Consider the following 27,520-nt stretch of genomic DNA (forward strand, 5'->3'; position numbering starts at 1 on the left):
TGAAATTCTGTTTCTCCAACAGATGATCTTCTCCGATCACGTCTCGATGAAGGGACCTCACATGCTGCCGTACTTGGCCGGTTTCGTTAACCTACGAGAGCTGGATCTCTCGGCACCGTCGCGCACCGGTCTCGGTAGCACCACCACCAACCCGTTGATCATTTCCGACAAGGACATGATCAGCTTCTTCACGACGCTCAACGCTCATTTCAGGTTTGTCGCACTTTGTTTCCCCATTGTTCTTCGACCTATCAAACCACTTTTCTCTCCACAGCTCGCTCAACACCCTCAAGATCTGCAACTGGATCGTGCATCTGGACGACGTGCACCGAACGCTGAAGTCCCTTTCGAAACTGTTCAAATCGAGCCCGTTGAGTCACGTCAAGCTGGACGGAATCATTGTGCTGGATCGACCGAAGAAGCAACGGATCGAGTCGATGTTCATGCACGCCCTGCTCGGATCGCTGCCGCAGTTGCGCTGGCTCGGTATAACCATGGCCGGCATGAACGACGAACAGATCGCTGCCCTCGGGACGTACTGTGCCGATATTCGCGGCATGGAGATCGATATCAGGTGAGTTCCTGGGGGTTGTGATAACCTTGTTTGCTCCATTTTAGTATTCCTATTACCAGCCAATAGTCGGCCTCCATGTTGGACAAGAAGACGCCGGCCGGTTTGTTTTCAACTCGTCCTGCAAACTGTACCATTATCCAGATGAATTAAAAATCCAGAATTCGACTTCCAGTCCGATCGATCTGCACTCCAGTCCGCGGCGCAATATCCTACAAGATTCAACGTGCCATGCTCTACCAGGCCACCGTACTCCTCCTCGACCGCAAGCTCTTTCCTACCGAGCTCCTCCTTGTGAACATCGCGTGACACACCGGAACAATCCGTTCCCAGCCATGTTAGCAAACTACAGTAGAATCACTTGGCATTGTACGTGACTCACGCTTAAGGAGACTTACTCCGCCAAAGCTCCACTCCTAACCTAGGCATGATGCTTGCTGTCACTGATGCTCCTTCGCTACCGAGCTGCTTCCACTGTTAAGCTCCTCCTGGCACCAAGCTTCTTCCAACGCCGAGTACATTCTGGCATCCAGCTCCTACGTCCATCGATCTGCCAGCACCGCCTCGACCAATTCAGTTCTCAGCGCAGGTTCCTCAGGATACTCGATCCTCAACGATGAGTGTTGGTCCTCTTCCTCTCACAGCTTCTCGGCACCTCAATGACTATTGGCACCCAGTCGCATCATCTGCTGGCATCTCATCGTCCCAGTGATTGTACCGCATCTTGATCTGCTCGCTTCCCGAACTTCACCAGGGTGCCCCTGGGCCCATAACCTATTAGAAACTGTGAAATAAAACACAGGGATGCTTGTTCCCCATACCGCAGGCACTGACAGATATTGCTATTTACATTCACTTTTATACTCGTACAACATATACATCTGTTTAGCGTTTCAGGATGGTTTTCGGGGTTTGTTATAGACGTTCCAAGGAGTTTCAGGTGCATTTTGAATGATTCAAATGGTGTTTTAATGAGATTACGGAGGTTTCAGGGGCGTTTCACATTTTTCAGGTTAAGGTCGTTACATTCGGAGTTTAAGAAACACCTTTTAACCCTCTAATACCCAAATTTTTTATTTTGATCTAAATATCATTTTTCGTCATTTAAAATCGATTTATACATGTTTTGGAAGATGATTCTTTTTAATTCTCAATTTCGTGAATTTCAGTTTTTGATTTTTCTAATTTTTATTTTTGAACATCCCCACAGTTTTATATTTTTCCTGCAAGCCTATTTTGGGTAAGGATTTTTTGAGATAAAAACGTTTTGAGATTTTATGATTATTGTTGAAATATTGTTATTTTAAATTTTTTCCAAAGAAATTTTTATTTTCCGTGTAATTTTAAGGAAAATAATTTTAGAGTGTATTCGATTCCTTTAAACTACAAAACTAGGATAGAATGATTTGGGAAAAATTTAAAACATGTTAATTGTAACGATTCAATACAAAATAAACAATGACATCTAGAAGGTGACTAAAACATCAATTTTTCAATGATTTTTGAAAAATGTAAATACGCTTTAAAATACACCAAAAACCATTTTGAGATAAACAAAACAGTTCTAGATATCGGCCAAAAATATAAAAATTTTGATTTTCCACGAAACATAAATTACAAAAATGCTCAAACTATACCCAGTCTAAAGGCGGGATTGGGTATTAGAGGGTTAATTAACGGAGTTTCCAAGGGCATTTCAATGAGGTTATGGATGTTCCAGAGGTGTTTCAAGGCACTTCAGAGACGTTTCAAAGGGTTTCAAGGGATTTAGTGAAGGTGTCTCTAAAAATCCTCTGAAACATCCTGAGTTGCTTCCAAAATTCCCCTCGGATGTCATGTAATGTACCTGAGGCCCTTCGAAACCTCCAAAAACGTGTTCATAACACGACCCTGTGCAGATTCTCCTGAGAATCCCGTGAGGATTCTCATGAGAATCCCGTCCCAAGAAGCACACAATTCACAAAGCAGTGTCGACAGCGCAGGTTTTAGGTTGGACAGGAGTCATTTTCAAGTTATTCTGCCTTTGAGTTAAAACTACCTGAATGTAGCTCAAGTACAACCAAAAACCTGCGCTGTCGACACGTCTTTGTGACTTGTGTGCTGCTTGGGGTGAGGATTCTCATGAGAATCCCATGAGGATTCTCCTGAGAATCCCGTGAGGATTCTCCTGAGAATCCCGTGAGGATTCTCCTGAGAATCCCGTGAGGATTCTCCTGAGAATCCCGTGAGGATTCTCCTGAGAATCCCGTGAGGATTCTCCTGAGAATCCCATGAGGATTCTCCTGAGAATCCCATGAGGATTCTCCTGAGAATCCCGTGAGGATTCTCCTGAGAATCCCGTGAGGATTCTCCTGAGAATCCCGTGAGGATTCTCCTGAGAATCCCGTGAGGATTCTCCTGAGAATCCCGTGAGGATTCTCCTGAGAATCCCGTGAGGATTCTCCTGAGAATCCCGACAGGATTCTCCTGAGAATCCCGTGAGGATTCTCCTGAGAATCCCGTGAGGATTCTCCTGAGAATCCCGTGAGGATTCTCCTGAGAATCCCGTGAGGATTCTCCTGAAAATCCCGTGAGGATTCTCCTGAGAATCCCGTGAGGATTCTCCTGAGAATCCCGTGAGGATTCTCCTGAGAATCCCGTGAGGATTCTCCTGAGAATCCCGTGAGGATTCTCCTGAGAATCCCGTGAGGATTCTCCTGAGAATCCCGTGAGGATTCTCCTGAGAATCCCGTGAGGATTCTCCTGAGAATCCCGTGAGGATTCTCCTGAGAATCCCGTGGGGATTCTCCTGAGAATCCCGTGAGGATTCTCCTGAGAATCCCGTGAGGATTCTCCTGAGAATCCCGTGAGGATTCTCCTGAGAATCCCGTGAGGATTCTCCTGAGAATCCCGTGAGGATTCTCCTGAGAATCCCGTGAGGATTCTCCTGAGAATCCCGTGAGGATTCTCCTGAGAATCCCGTGAGGATTCTCCTGAGAATCCCGTGAGGATTCTCCTGAGAATCCCGTGAGGATTCTCCTGAGAATCCCGTGAGGATTCTCCTGAGAATCCCGTGAGGATTCTCCTGAGAATCCCGTGAGGATTCTCCTGAGAATCCCGTGAGGATTCTCCTGAGAATCCCGTGAGGATTCTCCTGAGAATCCCGTGAGGATTCTCCTGAGAATCCCGTGAGGATTCTCCTGAGAATCCCGTGAGGATTCTCCTGAGAATCCCGTGAGGATTCTCCTGAGAATCCCGTGAGGATTCTCCTGAGAATCCCGTGAGGATTCTCCTGAGAATCCCGTGAGGATTCTCCTGAGAATCCCGTGAGGATTCTCCTGAGAATCCCGTGAGGATTCTCCTGAGAATCCCGTGAGGATTCTCCTGAGAATCCCGTGGGGATTCTCCTGAGAATCCCGTGAGGATTCTCCTGAGAATCCCGTGGGGATTCTCGTGAGAATCCCGTGAGGATTCTCCTGAGAATCCCGTGAGGATTCTCCTGAGAATCCCGTGAGGATTCTCCTGAGAATCCCGTGAGGATTCTCCTGAGAATCCCGTGAGGATTCTCCTGAGAATCCCGTGAGGATTCTCCTGAGAATCCCGTGAGGATTCTCCTGAGAATCCCGTGAGGATTCTCCTGAGAATCCCGTGAGGATTCTCCTGAGAATCCCGTGAGGATTCTCCTGAGAATCCCGTGAGGATTCTCCTGAGAATCCCGTGAGGATTCTCCTGAGAATCCCGTGAGGATTCTCCTGAGAATCCCGTGAGGATTCTCCTGAGAATCCCGTGAGGATTCTCCTGAGAATCCCGTGAGGATTCTCCTGAGAATCCCGTGAGGATTCTCCTGAGAATCCCGTGAGGATTCTCCTGAGAATCCCGTGAGGATTCTCCTGAGAATCCCGTGAGGATTCTCCTGAGAATCCCGTGAGGATTCTCCTGAGAATCCCGTGAGGATTCTCCTGAGAATCCCGTGAGGATTCTACTGAGAATCCCGTGAGGATTCTCCTGAGAATCCCGTGAGGATTCTCCTGAGAATCCCGTGAGGATTCTCCTGAGAATCCCGTGAGGATTCTCCTGAGAATCCCGTGAGGATTCTCCTGAGAATCCCGTGAGGATTCTCCTGAGAATCCCGTGAGGATTCTCCTGAGAATCCCGTGAGGATTCTCCTGAGAATCCCGTGAGGATTCTCCTGAGAATCCCGTGAGGATTCTCCTGAGAATCCCGTGAGGATTCTCCTGAGAATCCCGTGAGGATTCTCCTGAGAATCCCGTGAGAATTCTCCTGAGAATCCCGTGAGGATTCTCCTGAGAATAACGTGAGGATTCTCCTGAGAATCCCGTGAGGATTCTCCTGAGAATCCCGTGAGGATTCTCCTGAGAATCCCGTGAGGATTCTCCTGAGAATCCCGTGAGGATTCTCCTGAGAATCCCGTGAGGATTCTCCTGAGAATCCCGTGAGGATTCTCCTGAGAATCCCGTGAGGATTCTCCTGAGAATCCCGTGAGGATTCTCCTGAGAATCCCGTGAGGATTCTCCTGAGAATCCCGTGAGGATTCTCCTGAGAATCCCGTGAGGATTCTCCTGAGAATCCCGTGAGGATTCTCCTGAGAATCCCGTGAGGATTCTCCTGAGAATCCCGTGAGGATTCTCCTGAGAATCCCGTGAGGATTCTCCTGAGAATCCCGTGAGGATTCTCCTGAGAATCCCGTGAGGATTCTCCTGAGAATCCCGTGAGGATTCTCCTGAGAATCCCGTGAGGATTCTCCTGAGAATCCCGTGAGGATTCTCCTGAGAATCCCGTGAGGATTCTCCTGAGAATCCCGTGAGGATTCTCCTGAGAATCCCGTGAGGATTCTCCTGAGAATCCCGTGAGGATTCTCCTGAGAATCCCGTGAGGATTCTCCTGAGAATCCCGTGAGGATTCTCCTGAGAATCCCGTGAGGATTCTCCTGAGAATCCCGTGAGGATTCTCCTGAGAATCCCGTGAGGATTCTCCTGAGAATCCCGTGAGGATTCTCCTGAGAATCCCGTGAGGATTCTCCTGAGAATCCCGTGAGGATTCTCCTGAGAATCCCGTGAGGATTCTCCTGAGAATCCCGTGAGGATTCTCCTGAGAATCCCGTGAGGATTCTCCTGAGAATCCCGTGAGGATTCTCCTGAGAATCCCGTGAGGATTCTCCTGAGAATCCCGTGAGGATTCTCCTGAGAATCCCGTGAGGATTCTCCGGAGAATCCCGTGAGGATTCTCCGGAGAATCCCGTGAGGATTCTCCGGAGAATCCCGTGAGGATTCTCCTGAGAATCCCGTGAGGATTCTCCTGAGAATCCCGTGAGGATTCTCCTGAGAATCCCGTGAGGATTCTCCTGAGAATCCCGTGAGGATTCTCCTGAGAATCCCGTGAGGATTCTCCTGAGAATCCCGTGAGGATTCTCCTGAGAATCCCGTGAGGATTCTCCTGAGAATCCCGTGAGGATTCTCCTGAGAATCCCGTGAGGATTCTCCTGAGAATCCCGTGAGGATTCTCCTGAGAATCCCGTGAGGATTCTCCTGAGAATCCCGTGAGGATTCTCCTGAGAATCCCGTGAGGATTCTCCTGAGAATCCCGTGAGGATTCTCCTGAGAATCCCGTGAGGATTCTCCTGAGAATCCCGTGAGGATTCTCCTGAGAATCCCGTGAGGATTCTCCTGAGAATCCCGTGAGGATTCTCCTGAGAATCCCGTGAGGATTCTCCTGAGAATCCCGTGAGGATTCTCCTGAGAATCCCGTGAGGATTCTCCTGAGAATCCCGTGAGGATTCTACTGAGAATCCCGTGAGGATTCTCCTGAGAATCCCGTGAGGATTCTCCTGAGAATCCCGTGAGGATTCTCCTGAGAATCCCGTGAGGATTCTCCTGGGAATCCCGTGAGGATTCTCCTGAGAATCCCGTGAGGATTCTCCTGAGAATCCCGTGAGGATTCTCCTGAGAATCCCGTGAGGATTCTCCTGAGAATCCCGTGAGGATTCTCCTGAGAATCCCGTGAGGATTCTCCTGAGAATCCCGTGAGGATTCTCCTGAGAATCCCGTGAGGATTCTCCTGAGAATCCCGTGAGGATTCTCCTGAGAATCCCGTGAGGATTCTCCTGAGAATCCCGTGAGGATTCTCCTGAGAATCCCGTGAGTATTCTCCTGAGAATCCCGTGAGGATTCTCCTGAGAATCCCGTGAGGATTCTCCTGAGAATCCTGTGAGGATTCTCCTGAGAATCCCGTGAGGATTCTCCTGAGAATCCCGTGAGGATTCTCCTGAGAATCCCGTGAGGATTCTCCTGAGAATCCCGTGAGGATTCTCCTGAGAATCCCGTGAGGATTCTCCTGAGAATCCCGTGAGGATTCTCCTGAGAATCCCGTGAGGATTCTCCTGAGAATCCCGTGAGGATTCTCCTGAGAATCCCGTGAGGATTCTCCTGAGAATCCCGTGAGGATTCTCCTGAGAATCCCGTGAGGATTCTCCTGAGAATCCCGTGAGGATTCTCCTGAGAATCCCGTGAGGATTCTCCTGAGAATCCCGTGAGGATTCTCCTGAGAATCCCGTGAGGATTCTCCTGAGAATCCCGTGAGGATTCTCCTGAGAATCCCGTGAGGATTCTCCTGAGAATCCCGTGAGGATTCTCCTGAGAATCCCGTGAGGATTCTCCTGAGAATCCCGTGAGGATTCTCCTGAGAATCCCGTGAGGATTCTCCTGAGAATCCCGTGAGGATTCTCCTGAGAATCCCGTGAGGATTCTCCTGAGAATCCCGTGAGGATTCTCCTGAGAATCCCGTGAGGATTCTCCTGAGAATCCCGTGAGGATTCTCCTGAGAATCCCGTGAGGATTCTCCTGAGAATCCCGTGAGGATTCTCCTGAGAATCCCGTGAGGATTCTCCTGAGAATCCCGTGAGGATTCTCCTGAGAATCCCGTGAGGATTCTCCTGAGAATCCCGTGAGGATTCTCCTGAGAATCCCGTGAGGATTCTCCTGAGAATCCCGTGAGTATTCTCCTGAGAATCCCGTGAGGATTCTCCTGAGAATCCCGTGAGTATTCTCCTGAGAATCCCGTGAGGATTCTCCTGAGAATCCCGTGAGGATTCTCCTGAGAATCCCGTGAGGATTCTCCTGAGAATCCCGTGAGGATTCTCCTGAGAATCCCGTGAGGATTCTCCTGAGAATCCCGTGAGGATTCTTCTGAGAATCCCGTGAGGATTCTCCTGAGAATCCCGTGAGGATTCTCCTGAGAATCCCGTGAGGATTCTCCTGAGAATCCCGTGAGGATTCTCCTGAGAATCCCGTGAGGATTCTTCTGAGAATCCCGTGAGGATTCTCCTGAGAATAACGTGAGGATTCTCCTGAGAATCCCGTGAGGATTCTCCTGAGAATCCCGTGAGGATTCTCCTGAGAATCCCGTGAGGATTCTCCTGAGAATCCCGTGAGGATTCTCCTGAGAATCCCGTGAGGATTCTCCTGAGAATCCCGTGAGGATTCTCCTGAGAATCCCGTGAGGATTCTCCTGAGAATCCCGTGAGGATTCTCCTGAGAATCCCGTGAGGATTCTCCTGAGAATCCCGTGAGGATTCTCCTGAGAATCCCGTGAGGATTCTCTTGAGAATCCCGTGAGGATTCTCCTGAGAATCCCGTGAGGATTCTCCTGAGAATCCCGTGAGGATTCTCCTGAGAATCCCGTGAGGATTCTCCTGAGAATCCCGTGAGGATTCTCCTGAGAATCCCGTGAGGATTCTCCTGAGAATCCCGTGAGGATTCTCCTGAGAATCCCGTGAGGATTCTCCAGAGAATCCCGTGAGGATTCTCTTGAGAATCCCGTGAGGATTCTCCTGAGAATCCCGTGAGGATTCTCCTGAGAATCCCGTGAGGATTCTCCTGAGAATCCCGTGGGGATTCTCCTGAGAATCCCGTGAGGATTCTCCTGAGAATCCCGTGAGGATTCTCCTGAGAATCCTGTGAGGATTTGCCTGAGAATTCTGTGAGGATTTTCCTGAGAATCCTGTGAGGATTCTTCTGACAATCCTGTGAGGATTCTTCTGAGAATCCTGTGAGGATTCTTCTGAGAATCCTGTGAGGATTCTTCTGAGAATCCTGTGAGGATTCTTCTGAGAATCCTGTGAGGATTCTTCTGAAAATCTTGAAAGGATTCTTCTGAGAATCCTGTGAGAATTCTTCTGAGAACCCTGTGAGGATTCTTCTAAGAATCCTGTGAGGATTCTCCTGAGAATCCCGTGACGATTCTCCTGAGAATCCCGTGAGGATTCCTGTAGACTCGCTGACGTTTTCTTAAAAGAATCATCTAGGGTTTGTCCTAAGAGTCAACCAGACTTTGACCTTAAACTTTTCCAGACTTGATCCTGAAAATCCTCAAGATTTTGGCCTGAAAGGCTTCAAGACCTAGCACTGAAAGTCCTCCAGGGTTCGTTCTGGAAGTTCTTTGGACTTGATCATGGAAATGGTTCAGACTTGATCCTGGAAGTCCTCCTAATTTCGCGCAGAAACTCTTCAAGGAATTCCTCCAAAATTTGACCTAAAAGCCCTCCATGTCTTGATCATATGTTCTACTAGATTTTGTCCTCAACGACATACAGGGGATAGACAAAATGATCGGGACAGGCAAAATTTTCCCTTGTCAAAAAAAATCAAATAGCTGTAATTTTTCGAAAAGTGAATCAAATATTCTCAAATTTTTACTGTAAGTTGATCAAATAGTTGTATATGAGTGGACAAAATTTGGAAAAGATCGGACTATCCTGCACGAAGTTACAAAGATTCTAGAAAAAGGTATAATTATCCGATAACCAACTTTGAGCTGTTATATCTCCGGATTCAATGAACCGAATGTAATGAAATTTTGACCGTTTATGACTTATATAATCAGCTTTGAAAAACATTTGACTTAACTTAAAATTCTTAACACGGAAGAAAATTATAACGACTAGATTATTTTCCTAATAAAACACCAAATTTTCTTAAATTTCAACATCGTTTCAAAATTCAAGATGCTAATTATAGTTTATTTAATTTCCCTCTTATTGTCTTGAATACAGATATGTTTTGAAAGAAAGTAACAAAACAGCCGACAATTCATTGAAAAAATAATGGGATGCATATTAAAAATAGACCAATTTACTAAAAAAATCATAAAATTAATGCAATCGCTATAACTTTTTCTCTTATTAGGGGAGACTGGGGAGACTTGATCCCTTTTTCTTAATTTACCTGAAACTTTAAGAAAAAAACACAAAACTGAATCCGATTTTCGTACAAAATGGCAGGTAAACATCTATTGCAAGTTAATACACAACAGAAGGCCTTTAAATTATTGTTAAAGTTTTCAAAACTGTGTTTTTATGGAGGCATGCCTTATGATGTATTTTTCAAAAATGGGTGACACTTGATCCCCCTTTGAGCACATGGTTTATTTAAAGGGGTAATAATTCCAGAGTTTTCCTATTCATTTTCTTTTCGAGTTTTCTTGTATTTTTGATGAATATGGAGTCTTTGAAATTGTAAGGTTTCCTTAAATTTTTAAGGATATGCAGTACTTTCAAAATGGGGAGACTTGATCCCCCTTTTCTTGGTTTGTACTTAAGTTATAATTATCTGACACATTTTATCGTTGAACAGATTAGAATTCCAAGTAAATAGAGGCTTCCGAATAGAATTTTATATTTCACATGTATAATGTGTGTGTAATCCTCGAGGAATCAAGTCTCTCCATGTCACTGTTGTGTATACTAAGCTGAATTAAATAAAATAGGTTAACAACAGCCTTATTTGGATAAATAAGTTTGAACGTATTTTATTCAAACTATGTGCTGTGAAATTTTGACACGATTTGGTTCAATTTTCACAAAGTTATTGAGATTTTTCGGAATCGCCTAAAAGATTTCTGAAAGACTGAAAACAAACCATCAGCCGTTAAAAAATAATTCAATGTACAATCGAAATCACTTGTAGCCAAAACATAGTCGTTTGTCCAGGAGAAGTTTTGGAAAAAATATGCTAGAAGAAAAATGTTTTTGATTCCGAGCAAATATGGGGGGAACAAGTCTCCCCAGGGATCAAGTCTCCTCAGTCTCCCCTAATAATTTCAAGTTTGGTCAAACGCTTTTTAGAGCTCATTATATAAGTCATAATTGGACAAAATTTCATTGCATTTGGTTTGCTGAATCCGGAGATATAACAGCTCAAAGTTAGTTATTGGATAATTGTACCTTTTCCTAGAATCTTTATAACATCGTGCAGGATAGTCCGATCTTTTCCAAATTTTGTCCACTGATACACAACTAGTTGATCAACTAACAGTAAAAAAAATTTGAGAATATTTGATTCCTTCTTTGAAAAGTTACAGCGTTTTGAATTTTTTTTGACAAGGGAAAATTTTGCCTGTCCCGATCATTTTGTCTATCCCCTGTACATGTAACTTTGTCGACAAACGTCAAGACTGAAAGACGGTTGTAACGCAGCATAAATCCAGCTGTTGACCTGAAAGTCCTCTGACCTCCCGACTATGCCCTGAACATCTTCCGCGTGAAAGATGTATAGGCTTTGTCCGTCAGAGCTCCTGAAACTTTCAGGCTGAAAGTCTTCCAAGTGTTGTTTTTAAAACTGTCCAGTAAGGCCTGGTCCATCAGTTCTTCTGGTAATAACGCCAGTTGGGCGCTACTACTGTACAAGATTCTCAAATAGTAGTTTACGCAACAAGGTGCAGAATGACGATTTTTACAGCACGAGTCGTTCATTTATCCAACGAGGCTTGCCGAGTTAGATAATTACGACGAGTGCTGGAAAAATCGAGTTCTGCACCGAGTTGCGAACAACGTCTTTTGCAATTTCATAAATTACCCTTGAGGATAGTTTTTAACAAAACTTTTTCATCAAACTGCACACTGATGTTCATAGCCATGTTTAAGAAAATCAGAACATAACATGTTATACTGTGCAGTTGTCACAATTTTTCAAAACTGCGTCCAGAAAGCATCAAGAAGTTGACCAAAACTGAAAACAGTGCTGTAATGGTTCATTACGCAACGCAAATCAGTGCTGTAATGAACCATTACAGCACTGTTAATTTGGTATGGGAAAGTAGGCCTTTTCCTGTCAGATTTGCGTGAGGTAAAACAGCCTATTACGATGAGAAATTGCAAAAAGTTACTTTTAGAATCAAGACAGAGGTGAGTCGGAAGTGCTTTCACATAACCTCAGGAGTCCCGCAAGGCTCCATCCTGTAAAAGAGCCTCCACAGCTATAGTGGCACTGGCACTGTCCCGGATTATGTGCAATAGCTCTGCGGTGTATGCCAGCAAAAGCAAGCCTCTGGCTATAGTCGCTTATAATTAAGGCTTTATGTTATTTTCTTGCAATGCTGACATTATAAAAATAATATTCCTTGATTTTAAAATGACAATTGAAATAACAATTTGTGACTCGTGCGTACGTTTCGATACTACAGACTCTAAACGACAAAGTCATGGTGTACGTACTATCGAGGTATGCCTGTAGCTGTACCCCTATTCGTCGTTATCAATCATGATAGTTTCGTATGTGAAGAAAAATGCCATTAGTTGTGGATCAAATTCCTAATGAGAAAGTCTGAATAAACGCCAAGCCAGCCCCATCATCTTATCGCAGATAGGTAGAGAAAAAAAGCTCCAATCTCTGATTGCCCGGATTTCCTCTCTGTCACATCATTTCACACGTGATTCAACAATCCCATGAATTCATTTTTCATTTCTGACGAATTTGCTTTCCTCTCCTCGGGCTGGTTGAGCTGGGCACCCTGATTCTGATCCCAACCGATTCACGAAATCTTCTTTCCTCTCCTCCGTTTCGCCCCCACAGGTTGTGCGATTCGACGATCGAAAATGCAAGATTAATGACGCACCCGCTCGGACTGGACGGCAAGTTTGATATACGGGTGTCGACGTTCGGGACCTCCAACAGCATCCTGGTCCACATCGAGAAGACCTCGACCAAAAGCTTGTCCCGCAAGTGAAAAATGAACGAGCGCCACCGAAGGAAGGACCTCTCCTCCAAGTAATAAGATCTTCCTTTGGACAACGTGGTGGCGTCGCCATCAAGATTAACGGAAAGAACAGCGGCGAAAAGATTTTACGTTTAGGAAGCACGCCGTCGCCGTCACGCAGCAGCGCTATCGATGTCTTTCCTCTTGTCATGTAGTCATTTTTCATCTGGTTTCGTGTATACAGTTGAAAGGGGTAGCTACGTAAAGGACTTGCTTTTGTGGGCGGTAAACACCTATCTGCAAGGCTCGGGCATCTCTTTACTTACATATTGCGAAAGATTCAAACAGGAATTATTTACTAAGTTCAAATATTTCACTTGCTATTTCACCGGAATTTCTCAAAGGATTATTTTAGAAAATCTTGGATGAATTTCTTCAGAATTTCCTCACAAATTCTTCCTGGAAATTCTTTAGAAAATGCATCTCTTCATTGCCTCAGATATTCCATCAAGAATTTCTCCAGAAATTACTCCAACAACTTTAAGTCGATTTCATTGGTTCCTTCCCGACTAGAAGATTCTAACAAAAATATAACATAATTATGATTATGATATAACAAACCATGATATTTATAACTCATTGTGATATAATCATGTTTAACATCATTGGTGTTTGAAAATATTATAACTCAATTGTATCATATTATGTTATAAATGTTGTTCAATTACTCATTGTGGAATAATTTAGTTCTAATTCTTTGACATTCAGAACATCATTTTACACAATTGTATCAAAATATGATAGAAACTAGTTTTCTTGAAGCTAAAATATCATATTGTGTTATAATTTTGTTCTGATTATAACAAAATAGATTATTATTTGGATTAGACCGGTGTACTTTTTGTTACAGTTTTGGTTATTTCAACATCATCCTGCATCTAGTTCATAACAAAATAAGTTATAGAAAAAAATCATATCATCATAACACAATGTGTTATAAACTTGATATATTTTTCTAGTCGGGTTCTCTCAAGCAACACACATGTCACAGAAGTGCCACGACAGCGCAGGTTTTGGTTATAAGGAGTTACTCCATCTATTTCCTAGGAAATTTCAATTCCCCTAAGACTAACTATTAATTTTTCCACGGATTCTTTACGGAATTCATTCATATACATTATAGGAATCCCTTTAGAAATATTTCAAGAGCTTTTTTCATAGGAATCTTTACAGAAGTTTATCTGCATGTTTCTCCAGGTATTCATGAAGACATTTTTTGAAATACATTCACAGACTGCTCCAGGAAAATGTTCAAAAAAAAAAACATCAAAGAATTGTATTAAAGGATTTCTTTATGAATTTTCCTAAAAATTCCTTAACTTTCTTTTCTAGGAATTCCACCAAGGGTTTCCCGAACAGTTTCTTCAGAAATGTAGAAATGGGAATTCCTATAAGAATATCCCTGAGACTCCTTAGGATATTCTTCTAGAGATCCGTTCAGAAGTATTTCCTGTGATTTCTACAGGGATTCAACTGAAGATTTTTTCAGAAATTCTATCAGGGATTCTTTCAGAAATTACTGGTCGAATTGCTTCTAAAAATATTTCATCAAATCATTTCTAGATTCTTTCGAAATTAAACGCCAGAGACTTCTTCAGAATTTTAGACATTTCTTCAGAAATATCAGCAATAGATTTCTTCAAAAGTACTTCCATGGAGTTTTTCAGAAATTCCGCAAAAAATGTCTTTAAAAATCCTACATTGATTGCTTCAGAAGTTCTTCTAATGGTTCCTCGAAAAATTCATGGAAAAAATCTTTCTTTTTTTCCTGCAGAAAAAAATTAAATTCTTCCTGTGGTTCCGTCAGAAATATCTATATTACTTCCGAGATTACTGTAGGAATTGTTTCAGAAGATCTTTTTCAGAAGATTTTTTTCAGAAGTTCTTCCAGAAATTTCAAAAAAATTGCTGGAAGAATTCTTGAAAGAATCCCTGATGGAATTTCTGAAGAAATCCCTGAAGAGTTTTCTGAAGGAATCCCTTAAAAAACTCCTGGTGCTATCTATGAAGATTTCTAAAAGAAATTTTTGAAAATTGTCTGGAAGGATTTCTGGACATAATATTCTGGACCAATTTCTGAAGTTATCTTTGGAGGAATTCCTGGATGAATGGCTGGGAGAAAACCTGAAAAATATTTAAAATGACTCCTTAATTCCAAGTATTTAGAAAAAAACGCGAGAAAATTCCGGATAAACTCTGGAAATAATTTAAAAAAATGCCTGAGAAATTTCTGAAGGGATTCCTGAAAAAAATGTCTGCAAAAATCGCAGCAAAAATTGCAGAAAAGGGTACTTGTGAAGTTCTTGAAAAAAATCTTCAATAAATTTCTGCAGGTTTCCTGGAGAATTCTCTGAATGAGTCATTGAAAGAGCTCCTAGAGATACCACTGGAGGAATTCTTAGAAGATTTTTTGCCTTTCTCGTACACCGAAATGTACTGAAAGGCTACAGTTCACTCAAAAATCGAATTTTCAATAGAAGGCTCGGAGGGTCAAGTCACATATACCAATCAACTCAGTTCGACGAATTGAGATGATGTCTGTATGTGTGCGCAAAAAAAGTTCACTCACTTTTAAGGCACTTCCCATTGGCCGATTTTTCGGATTATAGCCCGAATCGAACCTGAATTTTACCGCATTGTTTGCTAATGAAAATGGTCCGAATCGGTCAAGGCGTTCCGGAGTTATGGCCATTTGAGTGATCCGGACCAGCACCGGTATAACTGGCCGTATACAACAATGAACCAAGCCCCATCATGCGGCACATCAAACTGCGACGATTTTTGTTACCTCTAGCATGGTTGACGAATTTTGTGCAGAAAACATCACTGGAGACCAGAAATTCCACGATGTCGGCCCAAAATTCAAGATGGCAGCCGAATATTCAAGATGGCGGCTTCAAATTCAAGATGGCGGCTGTTTAATATAGCTTAGGCTCTAAAATCATGCAGTATGGGTATATTTGGTATGAGTAAGATTTCCGGAGTCCAAAAATGACGACCACAATAATCCACGATGACGGTCTAAAATCCAAGATGGCTGCTCCAAATTCAACATGACGGCTGTTTAATGGTGTTTAAGGTACTATAACCATGCAATATGAGTATATTTGGTATGAAGAAGAAATCTGGACTCCAAAAATGACGTCCACGGCTCCAAATTTAAGATGGCGATTGTTTAATGGACTTTTAGAGGATAAAAATATCCAAGATGGTGTCTCAAAATTCAAGATGGCAACTGTTTAATGGAGTTTTAGGACCTAATCCATGCAATATGGGTATATTTAGTATGGGGAAGAAGCAAGGGAAGAAGTCTAGACTCCAAAAATGATGACCAGAATTTCCAAGATGGCCCAAAATTCAAGATGGTGACAGTTTAATGAAGTTTTAGGCTTTAAAACCATGCAATATAAATATATATGGTATGGGTAAGATGTCCGGAGTCCAAACATGGTGATTAGAATATCCAAGATGGCAGTCTTAAACCCAAGATGGCGACCCCAGATTCAAGATGGCGGCTATTCAATGGTTTTTAGATTCTAAAGTCATGCAAGCAATATACCCATATATTTGGTATGGGGAAGACGTCTGAACTCCTAAAATGGCGACCAGAATATACAAGATGGCAGTCTAAAATGCAAGATGGCGGCTCCATATTCAAGATGGTGGCTGTTTAGTGGAGTTTAAACGCTCAAACCAAGCAATATGGGTATATTTGGTATTAGGAAGATGTCCGGAGTTCAAAAATGGCGACAAAAATATCCAAGATGGCGGTTGAAAATCCAAGATGGCGGCTTAACATTCAAGATGGCGACTGTTTAATAGAGTTTTAGGATCTAAAACCATTCAATATGGGTATATTTGGTATGGGAAAGACAACTGGAGTTCAAAAATGGCGACCAGAAAATTCAATATGGCGTCTCAAAATTCATGATTGCGGCAGTTTAATTGAGTTTTGGGCTCTAAAACCATTCAAAATGAGCATATCTGGTATGGGGAAGAAGTCTGGAGTTCAAAAATGGCGACCAGAATTTCCAATATGCCGGACATAAATCCAAAATGGCGGCTCAAAATTCAAGATTGCGTTTTTTTTTTTCAAAAGTTTAAGGCTCAAATATCAAGAGCCAGAAAAACGATATGTTTTCTGGTGCCATGAAATGGATGTCTGTTAAACGTATAAAAGTGTGATATTCATCAACATGTCATTTGAGTTTTGTTGAAATGGGTTTTCGAAGGCACGAGAAAGACGCCATCACCGCTAGGTGGATTGATTTGTGTTTTTTTGTACAATAATGAATTACTACAACATGAAGTACTACCTCGAGAAATATCTGAAGGAAATCCTATAGAAACATCCTGGCGATATTCCTTAGAGAATCACTGAAAAAACCTCTGCAAAATTTATTTTTCTGGGAATCTTTGAAAAAATATGCCTAGATGAACTGATGAACCCTCTGGAAATCATTTTTTTTTTTATTCTTTAACACATACCAAGTAATAGATTCTGTAGTAATTTCTGCAGAAATTTCTGAGGGATTATTTGGAGAAATACCGGCAAATTTCTGACTGAATCCCTCAAGAATGGCCTGAATAAATCCCAAGCAATGCCTGGAGAAATGACTGGAGCAACTTCTGGAGAAACCTCTAGAGGAACTTCAAAAAGAATCTCTTGAGAATTTTCTAGAGGAATTTATAAATAAATACACGAGATAATTCCTCAATATATGATGTAATACATGAATGAACCTGTGTAGAAATTCCAACAAAAATTTCAGAACTTTGGTACAACAGAAATTGGACGATTAATTCTGTGCTGTTCAAGAAGAATATAATCGATATTTGTTGGTCGTAGTAATCCTTGAATTATTTAACTTTCAATAAATCATTCTAGTTTGTCATTCCGTTGCAACCACACGTGTTTTCCTTCAGGTTATGGGCCTGTGGCCCCATAGGAACGGAAAAAAATCACCCACATAAAGAACCGAAGAAATTGTAAAGAATGAACAGCAGCAGTTCAGATGCAATTCCAGGCGCCGGAGGGCAAGCCAGAATAGCAGGAGCAGGAGGCCAGCAAGCGGATTCCATTGGAGCAACACCGGTGGCGACGAATTCAAGAATCCTACCTGCAGCGGGAGGAAGCTCATCACTGCTATTGGAGGAGCGGTAACGAGGGCAGGAAACTACAGTTCCTGGACCTTCGCAATTAAAACGGTGATGACCAGAGAAGGTACGTGGGCGGCTATCAACACGGAAAACACGACAGAAAAGCTTTCGGAGCGTGCGCTTGCATCCATTTGCTTGAGCATCAATCCGACGAACTTCAGCCTTGTCCAGAACGCTGCAATGGGCAAGGAAGCATGGGACAGTTTAAGGGCTGCATTCCAGGACAGCGGATACATCCGGGATTTCGCACTACTTCGGCAACTGACCGGAGTTAGTGGATTGCGCTACGGTGGAGGACTACGTCAACCAACTTATATGTCCATCAGGTACAAATTGGCGCGGATTGGCTTCGAGGTAAACGATCGGTATGAGCTCATGACAGTGAATCAAAATTCAACCATCGTGCAACAATAATGACAATGTCGCAACCTGTATTTGTTGCGACAAACAAACCCATGCGACATAAGTTTGTCCCAACTTGAAAATAATGGGATTAACATCGTACACCACGAGTTTAGAGATTTTTAAGCCTTGCATTGCGATTTTCGAACGGTAACTTCGAATCGATAAACACTGCAACTCTGGTGAAGCTCTATCATCAAACAGTTTCGACTTTGGGTTAGTAATAATTGATTATTCACGAGTTGAAAAGTACGCAACAAATTCAGCTTCCGTTTTGTCTGCAACAAAAAAATTCGAGATCATGTCATTATCCGTTACCAGTAGGGATAAAGAGTAATCGTCGCACCTTCTTTGTTGCTTGTTTTGTGCCTCTTTTGTCTGACAATTCTCTTCACTGGCTCATGATCATGGGCCTGGAAGCGTCCGGGATCCAGATGCGAGCAGATACGATACGTGCGAAGATTCTTTAGGATGAGAAGTGGCCTGGCGATTGTGGAAGCGAGTCTGGACGGGCATTCTATGGCCAACCCGGAGCGAAATCAAAGTCAGTGAAACCGAACAAGAACAACGTGAAGTGTTTCCGGCGCGAGAAGGCAAAATGGAGCCACGAGGACACCGCAAAGGGGAGCAACAAGCACAAGCACTCGGCGTTCATGGTCCAACATCGTCGTGAAAATCCGCATGAATAGATTTTCGATTCCGACACGTCGTCCCACATGTTTCGCGAAAAAGCAATCCTGAAAGAAGCACAAGAGGTGAGTGAGTGGTGTCATAGTTGCAAACAACATGGAGACACCAGTCGTTGCTAAGGGCAACGTGGTAATCAAAGCCGACTTGGATGATGCAACCGAAGTGCTAGATGTTTCGGATGTACTGTGCATTCTTGAACTAGCGATGAATATTCTATCCGTGCACAAGATCTGCAATCGTGGTCATCAAGTGGTATTATCCAAGGACGTGAGAGGACATCAAAATATGGCATCATCGCATGGGATTCGTTAGAATACACGCAGTATGGTCGGTGATATGCAGTTCGACGAATCCGATATGCCGACGTGCATTCCGTGCTTGGAAGGGAAGCATAAACGTCATCCGTTCAAATTCCAAGGGGCCAGAGCAGCAGAGGTGTTAGAACTCTTCCACAGTGATCTGTGTGGTCCCATGGAAACGACTTCCGTAGGAGGCAGCAAGTACTTCCTTACCTTCGTCGACGATTGCAGCAGGAAGTGCTTCATCTACTTCATTCGATCGAAGACGGAAGTGCTGGAATGCTTCTAAGATTTTCAAGCATATGCAGAGACCCAAACAGGTAGGCGAGTGAAGCGATTAAGAAGTGACAACGGGACGGAGTACGTGAATTATGGCATGAAGCGATATTTGCGGCAATGTGGAATCCGACACGAAACCAGTGTGCCGCATAATCCGGAGCAAAATAGTCTGGCAGAACGGATGAACCGGACCCTCGTGGAACGTGCTCGTTGCCTTCTATTTGATGCAGGATTGGACAAATCGTTTTGAGCCGAAGCGGTTGGAACAGCTTGCTACCTCGTGAACCGTTCACCAACGAAAGGTCTTCAAGTGACCCCGGAAGAAAAGTTCAGCGGAAAGAAGCCGGACCTATCCAATCTGCACGTTTTCGGTACGAGAGTGATGACGCACATGCCGAAAATACAAGGGAAGAAATGGGATCCGAAATCGGAGCAAGGCATCTTTGTCGGATACGCAGCGGGATCGAAAGGTTATCGAGCCTACAATCCGAAATCCAGGAAGGTGTATATGAGTCGGGACGTTGTGTTCCTGAACGAAGGCAGCAGCGAAGAACGACTGAAAGCTCCCGAACCAGAGATGCTACAGTTTCGAATGCTAACAGTGGACATCGACCCGGAATCCGAGCAAGGTGGAGAAGCTACCGTAGCAGATCCATTACCAGCGAATGAAACTGGCGGCGAAGTGATGTCGGACCCATCACAAATTGCGCTCCCTCCACAACCAGAGGACCCCCATTGCAATGTGGGGTAAGGCGCAGTGGCAGGGAGCGCCGTATCCCAGGCAAGTACAATGATTTTCAGTTGAGCTCCAATGCCGTCCCTCAAAGCATTTCCCCATCTCAGGTACTTCTGGATGAACCGCAGTCGTTTAGAGAAGCGATGCAAAGCGATGACAGTAGCCGATGGTATGAAGCAATGAAAGCGGAGATGGAATCCCACAGCAATAACGGGACGTGGAAGCTGTGCGACCTGCCGGCGAGGCGGGAGGCCCTGAAATCGAAATGGGTGTTCAAGCTGAAGACGAAAGCGGACGACTCGATCGAGCGGTACAAAACGCGATTTGTGACGAAGGGCTTCTCGCAAATCAAAGGAGTCGACTATGGAGAAACCTATTCTCCAGTGGTCCGATACTCCACGGTCCGCTACCTGATGGCAGTAGCAGCGAGGTTAGGATTGAAGATCCACTAACTCGACGCAGTGACTGCCTTTCTTCAAGGCGACTTGACGGATCAGGAGATCTACGTGGAGCAACCGGAAGGCTTCGCAATCCCCAGCGGCCAGGTGTGTCGTTTGAAGAAAGCGCTCTACGGGCTCTAGCAAGCGAGTCGCGCATGGAACAAGAAGCTCGATAATGTACTCAGGAAAATCGGTCTGCAGCAATCGAAGATGGACTCGTGCGTGTATTTCCTGATCGACGGCGACAAGATTCTCATCGTGGCCGGGTATGTGGACGATTTGTTGGTGTTCGCCAACGATGATGAAATAGTCGACGCGTTGAAACAGCAGCTAATGATCCGGTTCCGGATGAAAGATCTTGGCTACGCGGAGCAGATCCTCGGAATGCGGGTCACACAAGTTGACGGGAGGATCACACAGGATAAGGAGAAGTACATCGAGCAACTGCTCGAACGGTTTGGAATGAATGACTGCAATCCCGTTTCCACGCCGTTCGATGCAAGCCAGAAACTGAGCAAAGAAATGAGCCCGAAATCGCCCGATGAAATCGAGAGGATGGCGAACGTACCTTTTCGCGAACTCGTCGGTGGATTGCAGTTCGTGGCTCAGTACACCAGACCGGATATAGCATTCGCGGTCAATGCAGTCAGCAGTTACAACAGCAACCCGGGAGAAGCTCCCTGAACGGCAGCCAAACGCATTCTGCGGTACCTGAAAGGAACGAAGGATATGAAGTTAGTCTACAGTAGCGAAAGTGAAGAATCGTTCCACTGGGGAAACGATCCAGAGACCAGACGGCCCGTGACAGGCTACGTTTTCAAGCACTCGGGCGGTGCAGTTGCATGCAGCCGCAGAAGACAACCCTCCGTTGCTCTCTCCACGACGGAAATAGAGTACATGGTGATCGCAGCCGCCGGCCAGGAAGCTCTATGGTGGCGCTCATTCCGAGCAGAGCTCAGTGGCCTCACAACCACAGTTGAAATACGTTGCGACAACAGAAGTGCAATGTGTTTAGCCGAAAAAGAAGTCGGTTACTCGGCGCGGACGAAACACATCGATCTGCGTCATCATTTTATCAGGGAGCAATTGGAGCAGAAAACAATCGTCCTTCAACATGTTCGTTCAGAAAACCAATTGGCAGATTCCCTGACGAAATCAGTTGCGTTCCCGAAACTTCGAGAATCCAGAAGATCCCTCGGGGTTTCTCAAATTCAGGGTTAAGGGGGGATGTTGGTCATAGTAACCCTTGAATTAATCAAGTTTTAATAAATCATTCTAGTTTGTCATTCCGTTGCAACCACACGTGTTTTCCTTCAAGTACAATACAATTTTGTTTGACGACATGACTCCAAACTATTACAGTATTATTTGTGCTGAGTGGCAGCCCAGGTGTCAATCTGAAGCTTTACGAAACAGTTGGAAAATGAAGTCATGTGATGCTCCAGTGCGAGCTAACTCATCAGCCAAATCATTTCCAGTGATGGAAAAAAGGCCAGGCACCCATACAAGGTGAACAGCGTTTGCTGAATTCAGCTCCTCGATTTGAGTTCGACAAGCGATAACTATCTTCGAGTGAATCTTCATACTTGCACCAACACACTCTTACACATTTTTTAACAAAGGTACCACCTTAACTCAACAGGTGGCGGTACCGTCGGTGACGCTTGTTGTTTGTATGAGAAAATAGCAAAGTTCCATGTTTTTTTTTTGTGATAAAGTAGTTTTTGATGACATTGTATGTATTTGAATGCTAGCACGACATACTCAAATAAGACTGTTACAAAGCGACATGTGAATAGTGTGGCAAGTCAAAAATGACATGGAGGGAAAAAAATGGGTTAAAAAAAGTTTAGTTATTCCGCCCACAAAAGCAAATTCGATTATACTACTCTAGCAAACAAAATTGTGTAAAGCATCATGTGTAACTTTTTAAACACAGGTCAAGTTAGTAAATTAAGTAGGCGTCTTTTCGCTTGCTGTTTTTTTTTGCATCCATGGACTTCAGTTACCTCAGCTTTGTAACCATGGTTTTCCGAACAGTATGCAAAAAATCTCAAGAAGAATGGTGGAAATCGATTAAGACAACAGGACTTTCACATATGTATTGCTACAGCTCCCTTTTTCATCTAAGTTAAGCATACTCAAACAGTATCCTCGTCCTAACTCTCTCAGCAAAACTGTCGCTCTATCTTCCAAAAAAACACCGTCAAGCAACTTTGAAAAAAAAAAACAACTTTAAAACTTGCGCTTCTGGGATTTCTACTTCAAAACAAACCAACTGATAGTGAAAAACAAAAACTTAGCAACAAATTACACATGAAGAAAGAAGACAATATTGAAAATTTTACAAAACGAACAAACAAACAAACAACAACAGTAAAAACGGAAACGCATTCTAAAGTTGGCCAACACAAACACACACGCATGCAGTTGTTGAAAATATAGGCAAAAAAGTAGTCACAGTTTTGTGGTTCGCGTTTCTTGCGACAATTTCACTGCAAACACGCACGGACGCAGTTTCGCACTGATAGTTGATGAAGGCACAAGTAAGAAAAAAGAGAGAGATATGGAACCAATATTTATTGTATTATTAAATCTGCTATTATTGTAGGAATTAAGTGAAAGAAAAAGAAACAGCTTTAACAAAGTTGTTCGGTTTTAGATTCAATCGAAACAATAGAAACTTTTGTACATGTGTTATGTTATTACGTTTCATTGGATTTTAAAAGAAACCTTCGAAGGCTACATTTTACCCACGTTGAAGATTGAGGAACACGGATATTTTGGCATTCAATCTGGAATCGAAAAATGCACATATATTTTCTTAGAATTTTAGGGTGTTCCAGAGAAGTCAAACGTTTATTAGGTCCACCAAATTATTTGCAAAAATAAAAACTGTATATCATAAATATTTTAAACGCTGAATCAAGGATTGAGAATCCCTTCGTTGAGTCTATAGAAAGTGGGAAAGGGCAACCCCATGCTCAATTCCCACGACATATTCATACAGGGTGTTAGGTTCCTGAGTGCAAACTTTTTAAAGGGTGTTAGAGGACCATAAATGGAGCAAAAAATTGTTCTACGCATATGGTCAAATCATAACCGTTACGCAGTTATTGATCTTCCCATGTTTTTGACTCTTATTGCCTTAACTGGCTATAACATGAAAATGGTTAAACTTATCGAAGTTTTTTGACCCATACTCGAAAGATTATTCAATTTTCTATCAAATGGCATCTTTGAATCGATTGATTTAGTTAAATAACTAAGTTTTCTAAAGCTGATAGCTCAAAAGTAGTGTGTTTTAATTTATTTTTGTCAATTTTCTTTGAAAAATGCGTAATAATTTAAAATTCTTTCTTAGTCAAAGTTGTTGCCCCTGTTGCACTCTACAATTCGTTCTTTGACATCAAACTTCGTTTGTTGCAATTTCGATTTTAACATCGCATTTCAGATCATAAATTTGCAACTGTCATGAAAAGCACTTTTTTGCGCATTGCGCCGCACATTTAAGTCAAAATAGTAAAAAAACGATAAGAGCTAGACGTTTGGTGTCAAAGAACGAATTGTAGAGTGGAACAGGGGCCACAACTTTGTCTAAGAAAGAATTTTAATTTATTATGCATGTTTCAAAGATAATTGACAAAAACCAATAAAAATACACTATTTTTAGCTATTTTGCTCTAGAAAACTTAGTTATTTAACTAAATCAATCGATTCAAAGATGCCATTTGATAGAAAATTCAATAATCTTTCGAATAAGGGTAAAAAAACTGCGAAAAGTTTGACCATTTTCAAGCTATAGCCAGTTAAGGCAATAAGAGTCAAAAACATGGGGAGTTCAATAACTACGTAACAGTTGAGATTTGACCATATGCGTAGAACAATTTTTTTCACCATTTATGGTCCTCTATCACCCTTTAAAAAGTTTGCACTCAGGAACCTAACACCCTGTATAAGTAGGCTATGATTTGTTGTTAGTATACGTAGGCGCTTGTCAGAATGATTTGACGCTAACACGAACACACTCACACACATACACTGCAGAACAAAACTCGTGTGTGCACTTGATTATAACTTCTATGAATAAGCATAAGTCTTGATTTTTCATTGGCTTTCGCCAACATATTTGCGGAAGAAATGAAACCAACCCGTGCTCAAATTTGTTAAATTGATTAGAAGAAAAGGAGTATTTATTGGGATTACAGTAGGCAGAAGTTACTAACTGAAAATGCTGTTAAACAAATCAAACCAAATCTATACTGAATGTAGTGACGTTTAAAAAGAAAACTTATGAAACAACTCATGTTGAACACACGTACTCTCATTTTCTCAAAATCGATGGTTTAAAACAGATTCACTTTATCTCGATGACACATACTAATACTAAACTATGTAAACAGAAGTTCGTTGTAAGATGATTAAAAGTGAAAAAGTGGATTGATAAAAAACTTTCAGAGACACAAAAATAAGCACTAGATATACACGTCTTTTAGCGGAATTTGATAAAGAAGATATTTGACAGGTGGACGCAACTGGATCCGGTGTAGATGACCTAAGCCAAACATTCACTAGCAAAAAAAACACAAAAAAGCATACACATTCACTAGTGGAGTTGCTCTTGTATTGACAACACAAAAAAAAAAACAATTCGGCTTCAAATGTATCGAAAGGAAAGTGAGGAGAGAAAAATGATATTCTAAAAAAAGGAACTGTCGACACAAGAGTTTTGTTTTAGGGGTAGGCGGGGCATAATGAGCAGCTTAAACATTTTGCCACCAAATCCAGTAAATTAAGTGCAACCAATGTGTAATTTTATCGTTCAATCCTCATTTGAACCTTAACTGACAAAAGCTAATCGTTGAAATTCCGAATAAAGTTATAAATGTTGTAGAATTTTATGTTTTTAAAAACGTATAAAATCGCGAGTTGCGTTTTGGGGGTGGGGCATAATGAGCACCCTGGGTGGGGCAGTATGATCAATATCAGTTTTGTACACAATCAAATGCTAATTGACTATTCTTGTCAATGATAAAGCATACCGGCAACCATCAATGAGAATTTGAAGGGATTACGGGGTTTAATTTGTAGGGAACTGTGGGGTTCCAATGAGTCTTCTATTGAGGAATTTTTAAACGGTGATAATATACAGATACTGAGATTTTAAAGCTAATAAATTGAAAGTTACAGACAAAACCTTACTATATGCATCAAAACAGAGAAAACCAAAATTAGAATTTGTTTGTTGAAGATGTTTACCATTTTCATTATTTTTTTCACTAGTTGCTCATTCTGCCCCACCCTACTACCAACTCTTTGAAGCATATTTTTTCAACAAAATAATTATACAAATATTCTAAAGTGTTACAAATACATTTCATTGGCCTAGGGAATATCAAGAAAATCGATAGATGCCCACTAAGTTGTGATTTCGATACCCAAAACCTTATTTTAGGTCACCTGATTCTTATAATATTTTCCCAGTATATGGCCACTTTACGCATTTTGATTAATATTTCAAGGTAAACGGATTTTTTGACTAATGTTTTGTCATCAACTCATTGGATTTTAGATAATAAGGCTACAATCAAGCAACTTGTTTTGTTAATTTGAAGATTTACAGTGAAAATACAAGGTGCTCATTATGCCCCACCTGCTCATTATGCCCCGCCTACCCCTATGTGTTAAATAATCTAAAATAAAACAACCAGAAGCACACAAGATGTTGTTGGTAAATGAAGAAAAAAAACCTAAATGTCAAACTTACTAAACTTTGCGAACACGTATAAAAAACGTTACTGACACAACAAAAGAAGAATTGAATGTTGAAACATTTGTGAGGTAAGGAGTTGGGAAGAATCGCAAAAATGCTTCGATTCCATCGGAAGAGGAATTCAAACCTTGAAATAAAAAGTTGATGCGTAATCGAAATTGAATGCCACTGCCGATACTGTTATCGAAAATAGAACGAAAGAAACATCCAGAGTGATTCCAAACTCAAGTAGGGTCTTGTACCATTTGGGCAGGTGTACCTATTTTGGGCACTTGTCGCTATAACTAAGTCAATTTCAAACCGATTGATTTGGAATTTTGTATAGAGTTAGGGACGTACAGTATTGAACTTTGTACAAAAATCCAAATCAATCGGTTTGAAATTGACTTAGTTATGGCGGCAAGTGCCCAAAATAGGTACACCTGCCCAAATGGTACAATACCCTAGCTATGTATTAAATATTCATTCGATTTTATCAGCCCCTGAACCATTTCACCAATAGGTAGGTAGCTACATATCTCGTCTCGAAGTGAGTCCGGTAGGGGAATTTGGGGTAATATGCACCCCCTAAGCATATGTGGCCCTACAACCATGATTAAGATGATTTTATGGGTGTCTTGCGTTTTGAAAGTTGGTTTAGTTATTTAACTAAAAGACGCCAACTTTTGCACCGTGTAATAACAATTTTACTGAATCAAATTAACAATTTTAAAAAGTGTTACGTTTTGGGTGCTGAAAAACTGTTGGGGGCAAAACGCACCTTGAGGTGGGGCAATACGACCTCTGGCATTTCCCGCTTTGAATTCTAATGAAATACCAGGCGGCTCCATCTTACTATCTACGACAGCAAATGGAAGGTGTAGGAGGCGGATGGTAGTTAATAGGTTGATTCCATATAATCAACGCGCAAATGCTTAAATTGCGTGTGCTTCAAATTAGACAATCTTTCCAAATGTGGAAAATCATCGTTTTCCACGCTTTTCATTCGAATATTCTTGGCATTCTAAGGCTTGCCTGGCTCAGTTTTAGGTCTAGTTTGCTTGCATCTGACGGACCTTCATCTATATAATGAAATAGCGTGGGGGCGTTTTGCCCCGGGTGTGCGTATTACCCCAGGTTACCCTACCTACCAGAGTATTGTAG

The 27,520-nt window shown here is 42.4% G+C and overlaps 1 protein-coding gene across 1 annotated transcript in view; it reads left to right on the forward strand.

Annotated features, from left to right (window-relative positions):
* The window catches only part of LOC115269359 (uncharacterized), a 763,799-nt gene extending 738,630 nt beyond the window's left edge, over positions 1-25,169 (forward strand). Inside the window, exons 7-10 of the mRNA XM_062846706.1 lie at positions 23-213; positions 275-574; positions 12,415-23,615; positions 24,565-25,169. Of these exons, the coding sequence (XP_062702690.1) occupies positions 23-213; positions 275-574; positions 12,415-12,568 (645 nt within the window). The 3' untranslated portion in view covers positions 12,569-23,615; positions 24,565-25,169. The remainder of the gene's footprint in view (positions 1-22; positions 214-274; positions 575-12,414; positions 23,616-24,564) is intronic.
* Positions 25,170-27,520: the final 2,351 nt, after the last annotated feature.

The sequence above is a fragment of the Aedes albopictus genome, chromosome 1 (assembly GCF_035046485.1).
Source record: "Aedes albopictus strain Foshan chromosome 1, AalbF5, whole genome shotgun sequence".
NCBI classification, from domain to species: Eukaryota; Metazoa; Arthropoda; class Insecta; order Diptera; family Culicidae; genus Aedes; species Aedes albopictus.